Raw genomic sequence first — 20,122 nt, 5'->3', positions numbered from 1 at the left:
AATGCAGTTGAAAAAACATCTGCTCCCAGAAATTACTTCCTGACCTGTGCTGTTTTTCTCAGTGTCTGCCAGGCTTCACATAGCCCTCTGCAGTAATCCCAGCAGATCCACAAAAAAAGTAAAGAACTTTATTCATGTGGCATTGCAGCCACTTCAGCTGGCTTGTTGAAACTCAAAAGTTATAACTGGAGGAGCAATGCCATAGTACTAAAAAGAAAGAAAAAATGTTTTAGTTGTGAAGGTTATTTCATTTGTTAGGTGTACATAATCCAGGTTACTTCTGCATTATAATGTTGATGCCACAATAATGAAAAAAATCATGTAAAGTATGTATTTCAGCTAAAATTTGAATTACTGGATAACTACCCAGTAATCTTGAAAAGCAGAAGAATGTTACAGAGGCTATAATACAGCCACACACTTATATGTAGGCATTTCCTTCTGAAAAAGGGACAGTGAATTTGGTTTTAAACATCAGCCAGCACACAGTGTGATGTGTAGTATTTTGTATAGGTTTGCTGACTTGAAATGTGTGCTTAAAGCTAATTGCTGTTATCTGAGCTCTATGGTTATTCCTTGAATCAATTTGGCAATAGGTTCATATTCTTTAGCAACTTGACCATTTTGTTTCTCTCCATTTAATTAAAGTTACTTGGATGATTCTCAGTTTCTTCACAGAAGCTGTTTTAGGTCTCTTGACTTGTTAATTAATATTTGAAGTACTGAGAAAGACAATTTTTAAGTAACCATTTTCATATAAAAATTTTATCTGTGACTCTGAAGTCTTGTGAATTTCACAGACTTGTATTTATACCTGTATTATGTCCCTGTGCTGTTATGTCAAATTTAGAGATTATCTGAAGCTGTCTCCATACTGCCTAGAAACCAGGTTTTCTTTGAAATATTTCTTTGGTCGTAGAAGAGATGTTGCCAGGCATCTATGTTAATACCTCTGTGAAAGAAGGAAATACTTTCTCATGTGTCATTAAAATGTGGAAGTCATTAACACGGGCTATTGAGGCCAAGAATTTAACAAGACTTCTGAAAGGTTATAGCCATCAACAATATGCAGGGTTGTAATTAATACAAGTAAGTAAGTTGGAAAAAGCGCTAAGCATAGCGTTCAAGGATTTGGTCAGTCTTCAGCTGTTGGCTGCCAGTGTTGGAGAGAGCTTGCTTTGTCAGCCTCCATAGTTTCAGCTTTTCTCTGTAAAGAATCTAGCACAGCCACTGTCAGAGACAAAGCCCTGGGACACGGACATTTGCTCTGACGTGATATGGCATGCTCCCTGCCTGCCTTCTAGCTGATTTAAAATGTGTAACTTCTGTATTATTTGATCATGCTGCACCAGTTTTCTGTGCGTACACAATGCCCTGCTGCTCTGTACATGTAGAAAACAAGGCACTAGAAGCTTTTGTTACTAGACTGAATCAAATGAAGATAAAAGTCGATGTTTCACAAACAAAAGCAGCAAAGTACATAGAGGTACTTCCCACCTTCTTCTGCCTTTGATTACTTTTTCTCATCCCTGTATTTCTCAGTTGTGGCCAGGCATATGCTCCACACTGTTCTGCAGGCTTGCACACGGTAGCAGCAGGAGCACATGGAAGAGAGAACATGCAGTGGCATACCGGGAGTAAAGCCTTTTTTATAGGTACAAGAGAAAAGCAGCAGCATGCTGCTGGCACTGCATATGTCAGGTTTGTTTTGTGCCTGACACCCTAAGTGAGTCATGCTGGCTGTAGACCTCTGATCCAGACTGTAGTAAAGAACATCAGTGCCATTGTAATTGGCACCTGTAGTAAAGATGTGATGCAGTGAGTAGACATGGAAACCAAATGCTCTGCAGGTAATCTTGCCAGAGTTGTGTTTGTGACAACACAAACAAGCTTCCTCTGAGTTTGTGAAGCTCTTTGTCTCTTTACTTTTCTCTGGGATAAAGAAAAAACTAGATTTCTTAATAACTTGCACAAAAAATCAAATTAAAAATAGCTTCAGTCAGTATTTAAGCAGTCTGACAAAGGAGAAATGTAATGTGCAAGCAAAGATAAAGCAGAGTTTTCCCACAAATAAAGAACAAGTAATTATCAAACAAGAATAACTATGGGAATTCCAGCTGCTGGAGGGGATGCTGATGATGAGGCAGCAGCACGATCCGTGGCTGCATCCCAGGGAGAGCGCTCTTGCTCACCAGCAGCCTCTCTTCAAGGAAGATAGCCAGGCAGGTGGGTAGCAACACAGTACGGGGGCATTGCAGCTCTTCAGGCAAGGTCACTGTGCCATCACAGGGGGCCTTCATTCAGGGGGTCACCGGGAGGGAAGGAGGCATTCTGAACGTTAGCAGATGTGTTGTGAGTTGTGTTTGTTATGCCTTTGGCTGAGCAGTGGAGTTGTAAATGGTTTGTTTGCCAAAAATGAAAGTTCATTATAGACTGGCCTTGTTTTGATTAGGAGGAGCCAGGGGGCTATACCATGAGAGTAAATAAAGCTTATAACTTTGTCTGCTAGTTTGTTCACTTTGGCATTAGAGAGATTATATTCTAACTGATTTTTAATTTCTGTATTATCATTTCACTGTAGTCTTTTTATTATTTACTCTGTTTGTGCACAGATAAACTTTCTATGATGGTGGCACTTTTACATATTTTTCTAATGCTTGAAAAGAAGTTTCTGTAGATCATTCCTGTATTAGGTGTTTTTCAAAACAGAGAAAAAGAGTTGTGTTAACTTGTTTTGTGCTGAGATGCAGAAATTCATTATTGCTGTCCACATGTTTTTTTGTCCTTTCACATGCTTCATTTGGGAAAAATACTGAATGCCACCCACAAAATATCATACTGAGCAGTGTGAGAAACGGAGAAAGTTGTTATTTCATTAAAAAATATTAATACAAAGGCTTCATTATGTAGCAGGGAAAGATGTTTCATACAATGTAGCTATTTTAGCATGGTTATTTTTGAGTTTCAGTTATATGAGACTGAGATGAGAACCAGTTACCGATTTCAAGTTCCATTCTCCTGGCAGCACCTCAGCTGCTTTTGGCAAATCATTTAATGTTTTCTGCCTCCTATCTCACTCACCTTTTAAAATACAGATCTTATTTCATTTATTTCCCAGATGTACTTAATGCATTTATTTCAAATTTGTAAGTACTTTGAAAATTATTTTATTTATAAATGTAAAAATGTAAATCTTTATTATGTTATGTAAGGATACACATTTGTAGGATAAAGATTGGGCTCTCTGTCAGTTAACAAAATTTTGTCTGGTTTCCTTTAACAATTATATCTGTCTGACAGCTTATTAACTTGTGCTTCTCTCTCAGTGAACAGAAATTAGGGGTTTAGTATCTCCTTAGAGAAACTTTGAAAATCAGTGTTTCCATGAGAGAGTTAAGCTGCACACTCACAGCTACATTTTTTTCCTTTCTCTTTACAGCTGTTAGCACAGTTCAGGCAACCTGCAAAGAAGGTGACTCTTTTGAAGGCATTAGAGCATCACAAGTCAGTGGCTTTCAGTCTTTTTCAAAGCATTTCTATGCTCCTCCATTTTCCAGGTGAGGTGTGAGCTCCAGCATAGGTTGTTCTAGGCTCGCTTTTCTTAGCAGCCTTTTGGAGACCTCTTCAAGTCACCTCCTCTTCCACTTTTTTCAACTGCTGTTGTTTCAGATGTTTTCCAATATTCTTATATCCTTTGTTATTATAAAGGTCACCACTGGTGCTTAGATAAATCAAGTTATGAGACCAAGCCAGTTTTGTGATTTAACAATTAAAAAGAACTGATTTAAAGGGGTCCTTTGCTATAATCCCTTTATGTTCTTTAGAAGCAGTTCCTCCCACATATATATATACACACACACACATCATCTTTGCCTGATACGATGTTTTATGGGGAACTTGACTTCCTCAGATGTCAGCGGATCTAGTTAATTGTAACCAAGAGGGCTAGTATGTATGGCAGCAGTTAAATGTAGTTTCTTTCACCATAGTTACACAATTTTTTGGAATTTCTCCATGTTGTAATTGTCATTGAAATGACTGAATGATGCTCCTCCTAGCATGTCTTACTGGGAACGGTAAATTCTTTTGCATGTTGGGCACACATACTCACTTTAAATAGTCTGCGGCTGCCAGTATCTCTAGTTTCTGGGCTGCAACTGAGGCTCTGTGCTTTCCTGTGTGAACATGTCGGGCTGTCTGACCAGCAAGTGCAAGTCTTGTGTGAAAGTTATGAAGCTTTTAAACAAAATGGTGTAGTGAAGATCAAGAGCAGAACATGGGACTTGCTCCCAGTGTTTGAGGAATGGCCCTTCCAGAGAAGCAACTGGTACAAAATAAACCGGTTTCAGAGGAAATGGTGTCCAGTCCCTTAGCAAATGCAAGGCGGAGACCTCACCTCCCCAAATACCACAAAACCTGCTGTGCTTTCAGCAGAACCTGAGCTGCTGGTGCAGCTTGGGCACCTCCTCTTCACCAGGAGGCCCAAGCACTGGACAAAGAAGGACTAGGTACCCACAAACATCAGATACTTCAGGTACTGCTGTTGCTGAAACAGCACATGAGAGGAACACCTTTGTCCTCTGGATTTATTCCCTCAGAGGTTTGTTTCCAGAACTGCCTGATATATTGCACACTCATCAAGGATGGGAAGAGCCCTGGGAGCTTCTGACATAAGAGGTGAGCTGGAGGGAAGGATTTCTGCTGGCTGAGGAGGTGATTTTGTACAAGAGGCAGTGAGCGAGAATCCTCTGCCAGGGATTCTGTCAAAAGCCCAAAAGGGAAAGGAAAATCAGGATGTAGGCCTTGGCCAAGGGAGCAATTACTCCTGGAAATGGATTTGAGTGGGCTGGGATGGAAGGAAATGTTTTGGAACAAGTCACCTGGAATTTGTAGCCCTGTTTTTTAGTCTCTCCCTTTATCTCCTCTGTGGTTGGTTGTTTTATTCGGGGGGGTGGGGGGGGTGGGGGGGTGTTTGGTTTGGGTTTGTTTGTTATTGTGTGGTTTGGTGAGGTTTTTGGGGGGAGGAGGTGTTGGGGGGGGTGGGTTGTTCGGTTTTTGTAGCTTTCATTTTTGCACTATTTTGTTTATCAATTAACCTATCTAAGGCAAAAACCAGCTTTGAATACCCTGTGAAACATGCTGTGTTGCGGATGGTGTGAAAAAATAGTACACTGAACTACCACCATCTAATGTGCTACCTCAGAGAGAGTTGTATTTTTCAAGTAAAATTTAAAATATTGATCCCATTGTGCCGTTATTACGGGGACCATTTTATTTTGCTTCAAGTATGGTTTTATAAATTCTAAGATGAAAAAGAGTTGAGACAACACTGCTGAGAGGAACTGCAGTCATATATGTGAGTCACAAATGTTTCACTTAATCAGGGAATTGCTCGTTCTTAGGTTACTTTATTGTAACCAAATTGCTCATTCATAGTTTACATCTATGCCTAAATATAACTAGTAAAATGCCGTTTCTGGGTTTTCAGTGCTTGAGCATGTCACCAACAGCAAGGCTTGAGTTCCAGTGGTATTACCTATTCATCAAGAACTTGGCCAACCAAGCACTGACTGCTTTTCCTCTTGTCCCCTGCTTCCTTTGGGATATGCACCCACAGGTTTCTCCAAAAGCTATACTGGAAAGATGTGGATTGTTGTGTGGGGTTTGGTTTTCTCCTTAGGTTGCCCAGGAGATCACTTGGAGATTCAGACTGTTTCTGCTCAAGATGAGTAAATTGTAGGGTCCTGGTAATCCCTCAGAGAATATAAAAGGGCACAAGCTGCTTCGGGCTCACTTGAGCACCTGGCAGCAAGGTCAATTTGGATTGTGTAATCCATACTCAGTACTTCTATAACTTCATCCAGATGCTGATAGCAGAAGAGCAATGTCCATGCATTTTGTTGTTGTAAATCCTTTCACAAAATCGAACAATTGCCAAGAATGTGGAAACATTAAAGTAAGAGACAATTATAATGGAATAATTGATGCCAGATGGACTTCTGCACCTGATATCAGTCAGCATGCCAGTGAAACAGAGCTGTTTATTGCAAGGAATACTACAGCATATGGCAGGGTAGCATCAGCATCTTTTCAAACATTATTTTGATCATTTTGAAAGCTGCTAATGTGTCGACTTTCTTACTGTGATTGTTCTTATACATTGCAACAAGACCTTTTTTGTTGAAGATTTCCTGAGAAGGAAATATGAGCTTCACTCTCCCTGTCTCCTCTGGCTATCATCAGGTTTAGCAATTTTTCATTAAAACTTATAAGTAAACAGTTATTTAAACACTAACTAAAGATCCTTGCTTAGCTGCTTTCAGAAATCCTTGTTATTTCCAGGCAATGAAAAATAATGAGATAATCTTTTCTTAAGCATTATGTAGTGATTGAAGTAGATTTTTAGAAATTATTGCCTTTTCCAAGGCTGAATTTATTAGGATTTGAAGGTAGGTTGATACTTTTCCAAGGAAGCCCCAACTTGCCTCCATTATGCATCTGCTTTTCCTAATGTGAGAGTCACTTGAGCATCAGTTCAGTCTTTGGTATAGTGTCATTCCTCTCTCTAGTACAGGGTGGGGAAGGTATGTAGACTATATCATGCAATTATTTAAATTTTTTTGGCCGTTTCATTTTACTTTAAAGATAAATAATATTGTCCTCTTAATTATTCTTTTCTGACACTTTAATGTAATTTTTTTTTTTTAATAATTCAAAACATGAGCTACCTCTGAAGGGATAGAGTGCAGAGCGGGGAAATTTTCCAGTTCTGTGGAACTAACTATAAGCTGATCCTGGAGATATTTAGGATGTGGTGCCTAAATTTTGTGCGCTAGCTTCCCTCTTCAGTGCACACTGAGTGCCTCTGTGTGGTGTAGGACAGTCTAATTTGAAGATTAAGTAAGTGACCACTCACTGGAAGTGTTTGCACAGTTGCATGCTTCAGTGCTGTAGTCCTACCTGCTACCCTCATTGCATGGACAGTGTCATGAAAATTTCCAAGTACAGGTTTAAAAGAGAGGGTGCAGGGACGTTAAGGCATCCAGTAATAAAATCAGCACTCATTTCTCCAGTCATGCAGTGCAGTGAGGTGACCGTTAGCCTCTCTCCCACTCCATGAATTGCAGTTCCCGTGGTGCCAACTTCCAGTGCATGTCCAGTACCCAGGTGTCGGTGGGAGGGAGTACTCTGACACTGGAGATAAAGAGTGCCTAACAGCAGGCAAGGTTGGAGACCTGGAGGGGTTTCTTCAGAAGAAGGAAGGAAGGCTCTTCCTTTCAGTTTCACATGTGTTGAGACTGGTAGATGCACTGCAGAGGAGCAAATTTTTGGTAGTAGATCTGTCTTTCAGAGCTCTAACGCACACTAGGAAATGTTACTGAGACCTTGAAATTTAGCTTCTTCTTGCTGCACCTCCGGATTCCAACAAATTCTGGCATGCTGAACATAACGTATGCAGGTTTATAGCGCTATTTATAAATCTCTGGAGTTTCCTCTTGTATTCTTTCTTGCTGATGGAGTGTGGGATGTGCGATTCACCCCATCAGATTTTATTGAGGAGTTATCCGCAGTCATGTGTATGCTAGATTCTCTTGAGAAACAACATCTGTTTTCTGCAGTATTTCAAGTTTGAAATGGCTGTGGGTTGTCTTAAGTTGTTTAAATAACAAAGGGATACAATTAGATAATGAAAATTGCTTGCACTTCTTGTCAAATGCAACATTAACTCCATAAGCCACAGTATAGGGAGGTTTCCTCAATAAGCTGTTTGCTGATTTTTCCGGTATCTTCTAATTGTCTAAGTACAGATTCCTCTGGTTTTCTTTCTCTGTTGAGAAACCATGCTATGCCTGTAAAACAGACACATCTTGTCTAATAGGTGAAAAAGACACTAAACACGAGTTGTAGCCCTCAGGACCACCTGTTTTCCAAATCACGCCATTGTGCTAACACAGTTCAGGTGATCTCAGGTCCTATTAGGATTTTTCATGTATATAAATGAAAAAAAGAGATGTATATATATGGATGGATGGGTATACACTTGAAATAAAAGGCAGGATATGTCAACCAGTGACAGGCATTTGTATGATAAAAAAGGAAGCTAAGCAGCATACTTCCTTGTGGGACCACAACAAACCTGGCTAGTAAAGTCTTAGTGCTTGACAGTGCAACTGTTATGCAGACCTTATGGCCAACTAAAATTACAAGTCAACATAAAACTGTAATTTAAATGAAACTCCAGTGAAGCTCAACTTAGTCACTCTTCCAAGTGACAGTGAATGGAGAGGTTGTGGAGAGATGCTCTTGGAGAGGTGTGTGGAACAGCACTTTCGTACAGCTTACAAATAACTGGCATACTCCTTTTGTAAGGAAGCTCCTTATGATTTTTTTGTTTAGTCATGTAAGTAAACTTCTGGAAGATCATAAATGCCTAGTATAAATAGCAGTATCCTCCTTCAGGCCTTCTTAACTAAAATTGTTAATGCCGTTGTACATTTCCAGGAGCATAAATGATCCTCAGAATAGTTGACTGTAAGACTTGTTGCTTTTGCCCCCTAAACATAGAATGCCAACGTAATAAATAGGTATTGTATTTTTCACATCATCTTTCTGCACCTGATTTGCTCTCGTGGATGTGTACATAGTTGTACAGTTTGTGAAGAAAATGGTTGAGTCCAGTGAGTTCCTATAAAAGAAGTTCCTATTAATTCCTAAATTATATGGTTTTGGCAGCAGCTGGATGAGTTCTTTCTAAAACCTTTTTTTTATTATTATTTTTTCACCTGCATAAAGCATTCGTATGAATTGCATTAAGTCTTAAGGTGCAAAGTTTATGCCTTATATATTCCTTCTCCCAGGGGAAGTGTGATAGTAGCAGTTTTGGTCAAATTATGTACTGGTTATTTGGCTACCTACATTCAGTTTGTGGTCTTAAGTGGATAATGTGTTGCCATTCACTGCTTCTTACCCTGCCCTTTTCTCACAGCCATACTATGTGATGCTGCATAGCTACCAATCTATAACCCAAATGTTGTTATATTAGAGTGGAGGGTTGTGCTGATCTCCGTGCAACATATATAGGGTGTATATTGTATGAGATGAAGCAGCTGTATGACTGTAAATTTCTGTGGGTTTTTTCATACTGTACATACCTGCTAATTACCAAAGTGATCTATGTTTTAGGCGTATTTTCTCTTTCGTTGTTGATTCTCCTTTTTTCAAGTTTTAGAAATGAAGTAATTTTGGTAAGTAGTTATCTCGGGAAGCCTTGGATGTGGAGGCAGTCTGCCAGCCGCTGTGCAGGTGCAGTATGTGCTGCGGCCAGGGGGCAGGTTAGCATCCCAGCCCCCTTGCTGTGCACAAAAATCTAGGCTCCAGTTACTTAGGGCAAGGAGAGGGATGCTTCCGGATCATACCTGCTGGGGTTAAGGCCAGCCTGTGAACTCGCTCATTAATGCCTTCATTCAGTATGGTGGAAAATAGTGAGAGGGAAGAGGATCTTCTGAGCCCACAGACACATGGAAAGCAAGTCAGCTGAAGCTTTGATTCTGCCTCACAGCCGACTGAGCTTTCTCTTCTCCCCTGCCTTTTTGGCAGGAAAGAAATGAAGGGCTGGAGAGGAAATAATCAGTAGTAATCTCCCCAGCCAGCCAGCCATCTCCTCCTATTGACCTCGAAGTAATGAAAAAGGGATAGATTCTGCCGCATGTTATCTCTGTGTGTCCCAATAATGAAAGCAGAGAGAAATGATCATAAATCTACATGGCTTTGCCTGTTTGGAAGTCTGGGCCATGGGGAAAATGACAGGACGTGTTTTATTTTTGCTCTGCGATTCACATAGGTAGTCATCCCGAAGTGTTTCCTCTGTGGGTTATTTTGCCTTGTACTTCATTTTATGCAGCAGTAATTTTAATTCAGATGAACTCATTCTCTTTTGTTGACTTAAATTTTCAATATGAGAATAGTTGTATTCCCTGAACTGGCAATAAACTGGTTTGATACTCATATTTTGTAGGTGTAATAGATTTCACTTAGTTACTACAGTGGAGTTACACCGGTGTAGAACTGGGCCTATGAAAAAAAAACCAAATCCGAAACATGTGGAACTTATTTTTTTTACATTTCTTTAAAAAAAAATAAGGAAAAACTCCCCTAAACTGATTCTCTTTGGCATTTTACAGGGAAAATCAAGACTGGCCAAGTTCTTGTAGTTATATTTAAAAAAAAAAAAAAAAAAAAAAAAAGAAGGAACCTGAAATCTGGGAGTTTACTTTCAGATGTAGAACTGTCATGCACAGAGTAACCAGAAAGTTGTCTTAGCAGTTTGTTTATTCTCCTCCCAGTGAGACGTAATTCATTAAGGCAGTTTATTGTCAAGCATTAATTCAGAAACTGGAATGAATCTGAGACAGAAAATAATTCAGTAACCCTGATGATGTAGTAGTCCAACTAGTGTGGCCAATGGATAAAGAATAGTAACAAGGTGTTTTAGTACTTAGCTGAGATGCCAAGGCAATGTCAGCCAATAAAATGATGTCATGCAGTCAGTGACAGGGTTTGGTCGATGCAAACAGATAGTTTTGTCTTTTATTCTTACTGTGTGCAATAACAAAAGATCAGGAAGGACTATATTTAAAAACAGAGGAAATGTACTGAGTTAACTAGAAGAGCTCGTTGCATTGTTTCTTCTGAGAGCCAGATCTCAAGTGAGATGATGGCTGCACCAGTACTGAGCTCCCTGAGCTCCTTTCCCCCTTCCCAATGTGGGATTAACCTCTGGAATGGCAGCAGAGCTCTCTGGAATAGCTGAGACTGTGGTGAAGAGATTTTACAGTTTGCTTGTATTCCCATGATGGAAACATTACGTGAGCATTAGGAGTGAAATTGAAGCGTAAGGGAGCTGCTAAGTCCATCACTGAATATGCAGCAGAACAGGTTGACTTAAAGAAATACAGGCTGGTCCAGCCTGAGGGGACCTGTAAATCTGGCTCTCTGGAGGAGCTAGGATGGTGGTCATGTACTTCTCCTCTTTTGAGGCCAGTTAGCCTGTCAGAGCTTGCTTTTGGCCAGAGAAGACACCGTAGCTGAGCTACACTCCTTGGGAAATCAGGGAGGACAGGACAGCGGGAGAAAGCTGCCCAGCCCTGTGCTCTCTGCTGGGAGGTGATGGCTGGCCACAGCGTGCTCGGGCTGCAGCCAGTGTGGCCTGCTGGTGATTCGGTTGTGCAGTAAGTTGTTTTAATTCATCAGCCAACCAGCCCTGACCATAAAAATGTGTATTTTCATCAGTTCACTGTTTTGAATAAGGTTGGTTGCAGTAAGACGAGTACCAGAGGAGGAATCATCCCAGGGGTTCACAGGGTGAAACTGTCCCCTTTCAGCAACGGGTTGCAGCTCATGTCATGAAAACAAACCTTAATCCGACCTTTGCCTTAGGTTATTGTGTTTGGACTGTTTCTGGTACTCAGGCCTTGAATTAGTGGAAATATGCTGAGGTAGTCAGGGCTTCTGTCATCTTGGGAAGACTTAAGAGTGTGAATCCGCAGTGGTTCAGGTTGATCCAAACTGGCCCTGCCTTAAAATGGCCCCACAGTCACAGCCTTTACCCTGTGCCAGTGCTGGCATTGGGGATGGGAAAACCCTTCCTGGCTCAAGGTACTGAAACAGGAGGAGATGAAGCAGATCAAAAAATAGCATTATCCTGCTGAACCTGCTCGCCAGACATCTCCCTCACAAGGGCAAGCGGGGGGAGTCCTGAGGCAGAGGAGGTGAGAAGCTGGTTAAAAGTGGCCTAAGCTATTGTGGAGCAGCACCTCAAGATTTCTACGTCATGCATGTCTTTAATTGCTGCTAAAATGCCAATTGTAAATAATAGTATAAGTAGCATGAGCAGAGCTGTAGTTAACTGTAATTTAAGTCCATGAAACTATTTACATGTTTAAAGCTATGTAGATGCTGGTGTCTTATGCTAGATCAAGATCTTAATTATGCATAGTTTGAGATAATTGGATTGCTTGAGCTTCATGTCTCAACCTGCCTAACTCTAACTACTAAATTAGGATTCAACTGTAATCCACATACGTTTAGTTGAACTATTTCAATTTATTTCTTACATTAAATAATCAGTCATGAAAGTGTTGTGATTAATTCTGCTCCTATATTCTGGTACTCTGTAGGAGAGATCTGAATTTAACACATTCATATCACCAGGTGAATTTGGGCAATTATGCCCTTGGTCTTTGCTGTGTGATTTTTCCTAGTAGATATAAATGGATGAATGTTCTGGATAAATATTCTGAGAAACAAATAAGTCCCAAGTGTCTTCATTTTGTTAAGAAGTTTATTCTTAGGTTGCTGTGCTAGCCTGTATTTTGTGGGTTTTATTTTCTCCTTCCTGTCTTTTAGAAGCATACACTTAAAAATGAATCAAAAAAGTACCAAGCTTGACATTTTTAACAGAAACAAAAAATGTGGTGAAGATCACATCTGCAGCTGAGTCCATGATTAACAATCTAACCTTGCTCTTAATCTAAGGTTTACATGGGTGGAATTATTATCTGTTTACAGGTGCAGGAATATAACTTCATTTTATTGTTCCCACAGATGAGCACCATGCCAGGACTGCCTACAAGGCCATGCTTCTATGACATTGATCTTGACCCCATCACAGAGCAAGTGAAAGGATTGTTTTGAAAGTGATGTCCAAATTCAGGTCGGTCAACAGCCTTTATTTTCCTATTCCAGCTTGGAGAAGGATGTTTGTCTCTAGTATGTATATAAAAAAGGTTGTCAGGAGTTTATCTAGGTCCTAGTTTCATTGAGGACTTCACACAATTTGGGGGGATTTGAAGAAATATTTTATAATGTGCACTTTACCACGTGGGTTTCTCATTTACTGAATGGTGGCTGTCACTTTGCTGACACTGATGGTGTACATTGATGGTGCTTTTTGGATTCCTGGCTGTGTCAGTTTGGTGTGAGTAGGAGCTGGCTCTGCAACTGTACTGCTCTTGGCTATGGAAAAAGTCAGTCTGAAGAAATCATGTTGTGTTACTCACCTCAAAAGAAATGATCTAGTTCATCTTTGATACTACTTTCATGTGGCAATGTGTTTCTGTCATTACCTAGATATCAGGGGACATGTTTCTCGGCTTGTTATGAGCTGTGCTTTGCTTTTTCCTTTCCCCCCCCCCCCCCCCCCCCCCCCCCCCCGCTGATTGCTGTCATCTCTTTCAAATGGTAATAAGCATTTCAGGAACACAAATCTATCCTCTTAGCCTGTCTGTTGTTCAGGCTAGGTTCTCTCCTTTTTTCTGGAAGGTTGCAGTTCCCCCGCCAACTCCTCCCCTTCTCTAAGTACTTCATCTTCTTGGTGTCCTGCTTTAATTTTGTGTAGCCTGTTCCTCACTGAAAAATCCAAGTTGTTATGAAAATATTCCGCGCTACTCCATTTTAACCTTGTAACATAATAAGTGGAGTAAGAGAGGATGTAACCCTGACTGAAACAAACCATATGTGTCTGTGATGGGACTCTCTCCCTTTCCCCAATAAATTGGTCTGGAAAGTAAAATGGTTACTCTTCCACAGATCAATACTACTATGATCTAACAGGACTGTGATGGGACCCCAGATCAACCACAGCTTTGAGGTGGATATGCCCAGGTGCTTCAGCCCTGTTGTAGCAATCCTTGCCTACTCCAGTTTCATTTTCTGTTTCTGTGTTTTGATGGATTGTTTGGAGGAGGAGAGAGGTTTGCACAACCCAGCAAGATTACTGTTCAGACCAAATTAACTGTTCACTTGCCCATACCTGAATGTTACAGCATTGACATAACATCTGGTGAGAGCAGATTCTGCCATTTCGTGTGTACCAGTCAAGACAAGTAAAAAGCAGTTAGCAAACCATCACTGACTGTTGTGTTGCTGGGTAGTGCTATGCATACAGGTTTTTGGCATATATCCCATTTTTGTTACTGATATACATTATATGTCTGATGGCTTCATGCATACATATTGATTCATCATGTGTCAGTCATGTAATTACTTCTGAAGCATTTGAAATGACTGTAGAATCCTAATGTAAAATCTATATGCAGATTCACATAGCCTGAGTAATTGGGTGTTTACTGCCTAGTCTTACGTAAATCTATCCAAACAATGGAGTGATGAGTTTTGAAGAACCATGGTAATTAAGCAGATGAAATACTCCATTCCAACTGTGAAGGCCTTTCATTTGAAGTTGTGCATGAAATGAAGATGTTAAACTTGGCTTTCGGTCAGTGATGGTGTTTTCTTAGATGTCAAAAGAAATGCTGACAAAGTCCCAAAAACATAATAGTCAGGTAGGAAATAATGAATTCTATTGTTAATAATTATTTTAATTCCATTGTGGAGGTACTGGTGGCATCAAACACATGAATGATTCAGTCAGTTGTAAAAACCTTTTAAAGAAAAAACCAGCTTGATCATATATATTTTGCATCAGTATAGGCACATACTCACCTGTGTTCCCACCTTTAACAATCTAAATAAACACCTTGAGAGTACTGTAATACCCACTGAGCACCACACAAAGTGGTCAATGTTCATCAGTTCTAAAATTCACCCAGTTCATGTGCTAGACTTGTGCATTTCTCATTTTGGATAAAGAGAGAAAAAAGAGTCCCATATAAACTTTACTCCCAACTTTCTGTGGAGAAGTTTAGTATTATTCTTTGCTTTCACACATTCACTGATGTGAACCCGCACTGCAGCTAATACTATGCTTTGAGGTATCTGTGGGTTTGTTTCTATGACAGCAGATCAAGGGGCTGTTTGGGTTTTTTTGCTTGAAAATTTGCTTGAATTCTTTCCTTAGTGTTTTAGTGTATGATGTAAAATTTCTAGTAATATGATAGTGTGCCAGCTCATTAGGACTGATTCAAATCTTTAAGATGGGGTAATTGAAAAATATTTAGAGATTTGTGGAATAGCTGGAGATGTTTCATTATAAACATGCGTGCAGACCTGAGAACAGTCGTTTTAGTGTGCAGTTTATATCCTCCTCTGCAATGCATAGCTTCACGAAACTGGTGAAGGAGATACAGGATACAGGCAAAAGTTCCTGCTGCAAGGGTAGCTTTGGGGGGACTCTCACTGAGATGAGACAGTGGATGTCATTAGCCTCTCTGATTTTCCTCCATCATTTCACTGCATTAGTCAAGGAGATGATAGCTCTTACAAAAATTTACAGAATACCGGTCATTAGAATATTCTCTTAAAAAGTCATACAAGCAAAAACTTTTGTCGAAAAAAGTCAGCTCTGTTTTTTTTCTTTTGACAAATAGCTAATACATGGAATGCACAATATTACGGTCTCTCTGTAGGAGCAACACACTCTATTAAAAAACTGAAACATTAGCATCTGGAAATGAACCCAAAGGAATCTGGTTAGTTCTTCCTCAATGGCCAGTATCCCATTTAAATTGTATTGCCCAGCTTATACACTAAGTAAGTGCAATTGTTTCCTTAGGAGCTGTCTGTAGATAGCACCAGTTAGAGTAAGACTTACATGGAGACAAGTCTGCCAGTAGAAAGAAATATTTTTAAAAAAAAAAGGAAAGTAGTATTTGCACAGTGAGGGGAATTTATGAACCTGACCTGCTCTGCAGAAGTAGTCTGTTAAGGACCCCTGTGAGCTCTGAGGATCCCTCTAATCAGTGGCAGCAGGTGCCTGCTCTTACTGTGCCAGTTTGGCTTTGGGTATCTTGGACTGATGATGGAGGTTGTTGTTTTCGTCAGTTTGTTGTGACTTAGTAAGGCCACGGCTGTCCACAGTTACAGATATATTCTTGCACTCTGTCCTCTTCAGAACTGGCAGAACATCAGAATGACTGTAATACACAGCATGGGCATTTTGCCACCCTCAGAGCTTTTCTGAATGTGAGAATCCCAGAGCTCTGACTGTGAGCATCTTCATGGCCATAAAGAAGCCCATGAAGAGGGACACCAAAACGGAGGTCCTAAAATTGCACTGTTAGATGTTTTCATCTTAATTCATTTAGGTACAGGTAGGAGGTATTTGAAGACCTTTCATTTGCATCCACAAAATTGATCCTATGAAACAAAAACCTGACTTCTTTTACTCTCATTCTACAGTATTGGGTTTCAGTCAGCAGGATTTACTACAATAATGTACAGTCTTAAGTCTGTATCATACTGGAATACGAGTACAAGTTTTTGTTTCTCACCTAGTAGGGTTACACAGATGATAAATGGGAGGCGCATGTGGCATAACTGATTTTTTTTATTATTATGGTTAAGACAAAAATATCCAGTTTTACTAAAACACTGTTTTTAGATAGTGGTGCTTCTATTTCTATCTTTTTTTTCTTTAAAGAAAGCAAAGATATCTTGTTTCAATGTATAAATTCTTTACCTTTCTCATTTCAGAAGCCTTGAAATTAAGAACTGCAACTTTCCTGTTTCTTGCAAGTAGAAGACAAAAAATGAATCTGAAATATTCCTGTTACGTGTCTCTGGAGGAATGTCAAGATAGACCAAAGAGCAAAAGTTTACTCTTTCTTCAAACTAGTTTCTACGATTAAATATAGCTGTAAGGTTAAAAAAAAAAGGCAAGCTAAAGTTTTTCTTTCTCACTGTAGTACAGGAAGCTCTCGACTGGGGTTTATGCTTGTTTGTGGATAAAATGACATGGAAAAAGAGAGAAACTTTTTACCTTTGAGTTTTTGTCTTTTCTCAGAGGCATTTACAGAAGTATTTCCCTTATCTTGGCCATCTAAAAACTTGCATAAACATGATTATACTGTGTAATCAAGCCTATTTCTCTCTGAAAAATACATTTTCGCTCCTGGCATTCAGGAGCTGAAACCACACACAGATTAACTGCACATTTTTAAGTTATCATCAAGCGTTGCTCTGGATGCATTTGTGCAACAGCCAAGCTTCAAGCAAGGAAGATATTAAGCAGAGAAAGAACAGAGCATTTATTCTTAAAAAAGTTTTTAATATATGATTTGTTTCCTTGTTGGGCAAGGAAATCTTTTGAAATGCTTAAGCCATAGCTGTCTCATATCCATAGGTCTGTCTTTACCCAATACATATATTACAGTCTGTCCAGCTGATTATGCGCTTGTTGTGGTGAAACTGGTTGTTCAGAGAGGGTATTGCTCCTTCTGAAGCCCTGTTTTGCTCCTGTTCTTGCCTAATGAAGCCTCCTGCTGTGCTGGCTCCTGACCTACAGTTTTTCTTGTCCTGTCCCTGGCAGTACACAATGCCCAGTAACAACAGAGGAATGTCCATCAAGCAAGGATGCAACAGTGCAGAGCTTTGTTCTGCTTTGTTCTGCAGGTTTTAATCACCATACTGTAAAACTGGAGTGTGTTATTATTTGAAGGGGGTATTTGAACAAGTTAAATCTTAAACCATGTGTGTTAATTTACCCGAGTAACTTATCTTGTCTTTTTTTTGCTAAATCTGCAGCAAAACAAGGATACTGCATTTAGCTTTTCAAGCTGCTGCTCCTCAGGAAACTCACTGACTGACTGTTGGCGCCTTCAATAACAAAAAAAGCAATAGAACAATAGGTTGAATCAAGATAATAGTCTATTGGGTTTTTTAGGTAAAAAGCAGTGAAATAATGATGAGAGAGTTTATTTTCCTGGTGACGTTTTCCATCCTGTCGCTTTGCTCTGCTTACGCACATCTGTATGTTATGGGCTTCTGCAATGTAGTTTTGGTTCCCTTCTACACAGCCACATTTGGAGACTTAATTATCTCAGGAACTGTGTTGAAATTGAGGGGTTTGTTTTGGTTTTTAAAATCATGCTTCGTTATTTATAAACTCAAAACTGTAATTATGGACAGAAGAGCAAACTGGGGACAATTAAAATAATTATCTGTGCCTTCCCTGGAGTAGCACGGAAATGTCTGTTGACTGCATTTCAGAACTGTTCTATTCATAGTGTGGTCCCCTAGCACCATGGGGATTTCTGTGAAGATAAACTTAAACATAAAAAAAAAAGAGCTATTTGATATTTTAGCCTGATTAGACGATAGAGCTTGTAACAGCCAAGACTGTGGATGCTTTAATTACACTGGGGCAGGACAAACATGATCAGCAGAAAGTAAGATTCAAGTGTGGCGCTCTCAGCTACTGGGAAGAGAGATTGCTGAAATTTTCTATTAAATTGTGCCGCAAAACACAACCATGCTATTCATACACATAACGGTGTTGTAATTTAGTTTTGCACACACTGAGCTATCTAGCCTAGAAATAGCCAAAGACTTTTCTGGAAGAAAGTGTGGTTGCCAGCCATAGTTTTCCTAGTAGCATCCTTACAAGAAAAATAAATAACATTTTCCCTCCGTCTTGTCCAAAGAAATACAGAACATCATAACTCTGCCTTACTAGTGGTCATTGTGGTTCCCCCTCAGGTGCATTGGACCTATCTCCATGTGGTATGGGATACTAAACATGGCACTAGCTGGCTGCCTGTGAAGCTTCCATGTGGATATGGATGCCTGAGCAACAAGTTTTAGAAATCATTTCAGACTGCTGCTAGATATCCTTTCCATAGCGTAGTCTCCGTATTGTCCCTTCAGGTCACACACACTGGGACTATTTATCTGACCCATCAGTCTCTCCCTATAACATCATGCCGGCTCAATTAGTTGAGAGTTGACAAACATCCTGTTTTTTCTACTGTCATGTGCACAGGATATCTTACATTGTTTTGATAGCTTCGGTAATTCAAGGAAAGCTGGAATGACCCTCTCTTCTTTTGTCCTAGACTTTTCCCCACACCATCTAGTTGACTATCCGCAAAGTCTCTTGAGCTATTACATTTTTAGTTCTTCATTTTACGTTTTAGTAGAAGACTTGTTAAAAATAATCCATGTTGGCATGCAGATTCTGTCTCGTGATCCAGAGGGGTTGAGCTATTGGCTACCAGCTGAGCTGCAGAAACTGCTGTAGTATAGGTTCCCTAGGGTTGCCCTAGTTCTGAGGCCTTCATCAAGAAGGATTTAAAACGAAGACTTTTTTTAAGGTGTTATTGGTAGGCATATCACTTTGCATGTGATTGCAGGTGTGGAGCTCCTGCTTTTGCATCTGGTCTGAGCAATTTTGTGACACGGCAGAACCATGGCATATGGTAATGGTAATATTACAAGGCAGCTTGCCATGCTTAGCCCTGCATTCGCTAAAGCATGTTAAGCGCCATACAGTTGTTTATTGTCAGAAGATCTGCTTTTTGTAGCGACTGACTACTTTGTTATTGCTACTGCTGAACTACTTCTGTAATGACATTGAAATACTTCAGACTACATACAATGACTTTGTTTGTATTTTGAAATTCAAAATCCCAGGATTTCAGTTGCCATGAACATGAAAATAAAGTATGTCTGTACTGATGTTTGGTTTGCACAAGCAGTGCCTGCATTCATTAATAAAGTACATCCATTATTTAACATTTCTCTATCTACCATCTTGTCTACTTAAAGCGACTTTTCTTTAATTCCTCGTAAGCCACTTAGTCTTGTCATGCCCCTGTCTCCAGCTGAACACAACTACACCAAGGAAGAAGGGGAGCTCAGCCACCTCCTAATCAAGTGCCAGATGCAAGCAAAGCTTAGGGCTCTTTCCTGGGTCCTGGGAACCTAGGAATGCATTTGGTCCCTGGCTGTTGCCACAGAGCCATGCACCAGAGGGTAGTCCATAGGGTCTTCTCCATCAGTACAGTCTTTTTTGAAGCTGGTTTGTGTTTAGGGAAGGACACACCAGGTTAACATCCTGTCCTGGTCCCAAAATACCTTGCTGTTGCCTTTGGTCCTTGTTGTAAAAGGCTGGATCAGATGCAAGGGTCAGTTGGACACTTTCCACTTCAGTTGGCAGCTGGGTTTGCACAAAGCATTATCAGGTACAAGAGCATGTATCTGTGAGCTTTTCGGGGTGGGATCTAAATACAAACGATGCAAAAGCTTCAGGAACTACGGGCGTTAAATCAACTGGACCATAACACAGCAGAAAGCATCCTGGGACTAGGAGTAAATAAAATGGGGAAGTGGAGGTGAAATCAAGTATACTGGGCACATACTGGACATGGCTTCTGTTTTCTAAATA

General features: G+C 40.1%; 1 protein-coding gene across 4 annotated transcripts in view; it reads left to right on the top strand.

Annotated features, from left to right (window-relative positions):
- MTHFD1L (methylenetetrahydrofolate dehydrogenase (NADP+ dependent) 1 like) overlaps positions 1 to 19,470 on the top strand; it is a 157,287-nt gene extending 137,817 nt beyond the window's left edge. For 2 of the 4 annotated variants that reach the window (XM_055810828.1, XM_055810829.1), the window contains exons 27-28: positions 12,604 to 12,712; positions 16,432 to 19,470. In XM_055810828.1, coding sequence (XP_055666803.1) covers positions 12,604 to 12,693 — 90 coding nt within the window. In that variant the 3' untranslated portion in view covers positions 12,694 to 12,712; positions 16,432 to 19,470. Of the gene's footprint in view, positions 1 to 3,439; positions 3,558 to 12,603; positions 12,713 to 16,431 lie in introns of those variants that run through there. The other 2 variants (XM_055810827.1, XM_055810830.1) reach the window with 2 other exon arrangements.
- Positions 19,471 to 20,122: the final 652 nt, after the last annotated feature.

The sequence above is a fragment of the Falco peregrinus genome, chromosome 7 (genome assembly GCF_023634155.1).
Source record: "Falco peregrinus isolate bFalPer1 chromosome 7, bFalPer1.pri, whole genome shotgun sequence".
In the NCBI taxonomy this organism is placed as follows: Eukaryota; Metazoa; Chordata; class Aves; order Falconiformes; family Falconidae; genus Falco; species Falco peregrinus.
The sequence above is the reverse complement of the archived record's forward strand: the minus strand, read 5'-3'. Positions and strand labels throughout refer to the sequence as shown.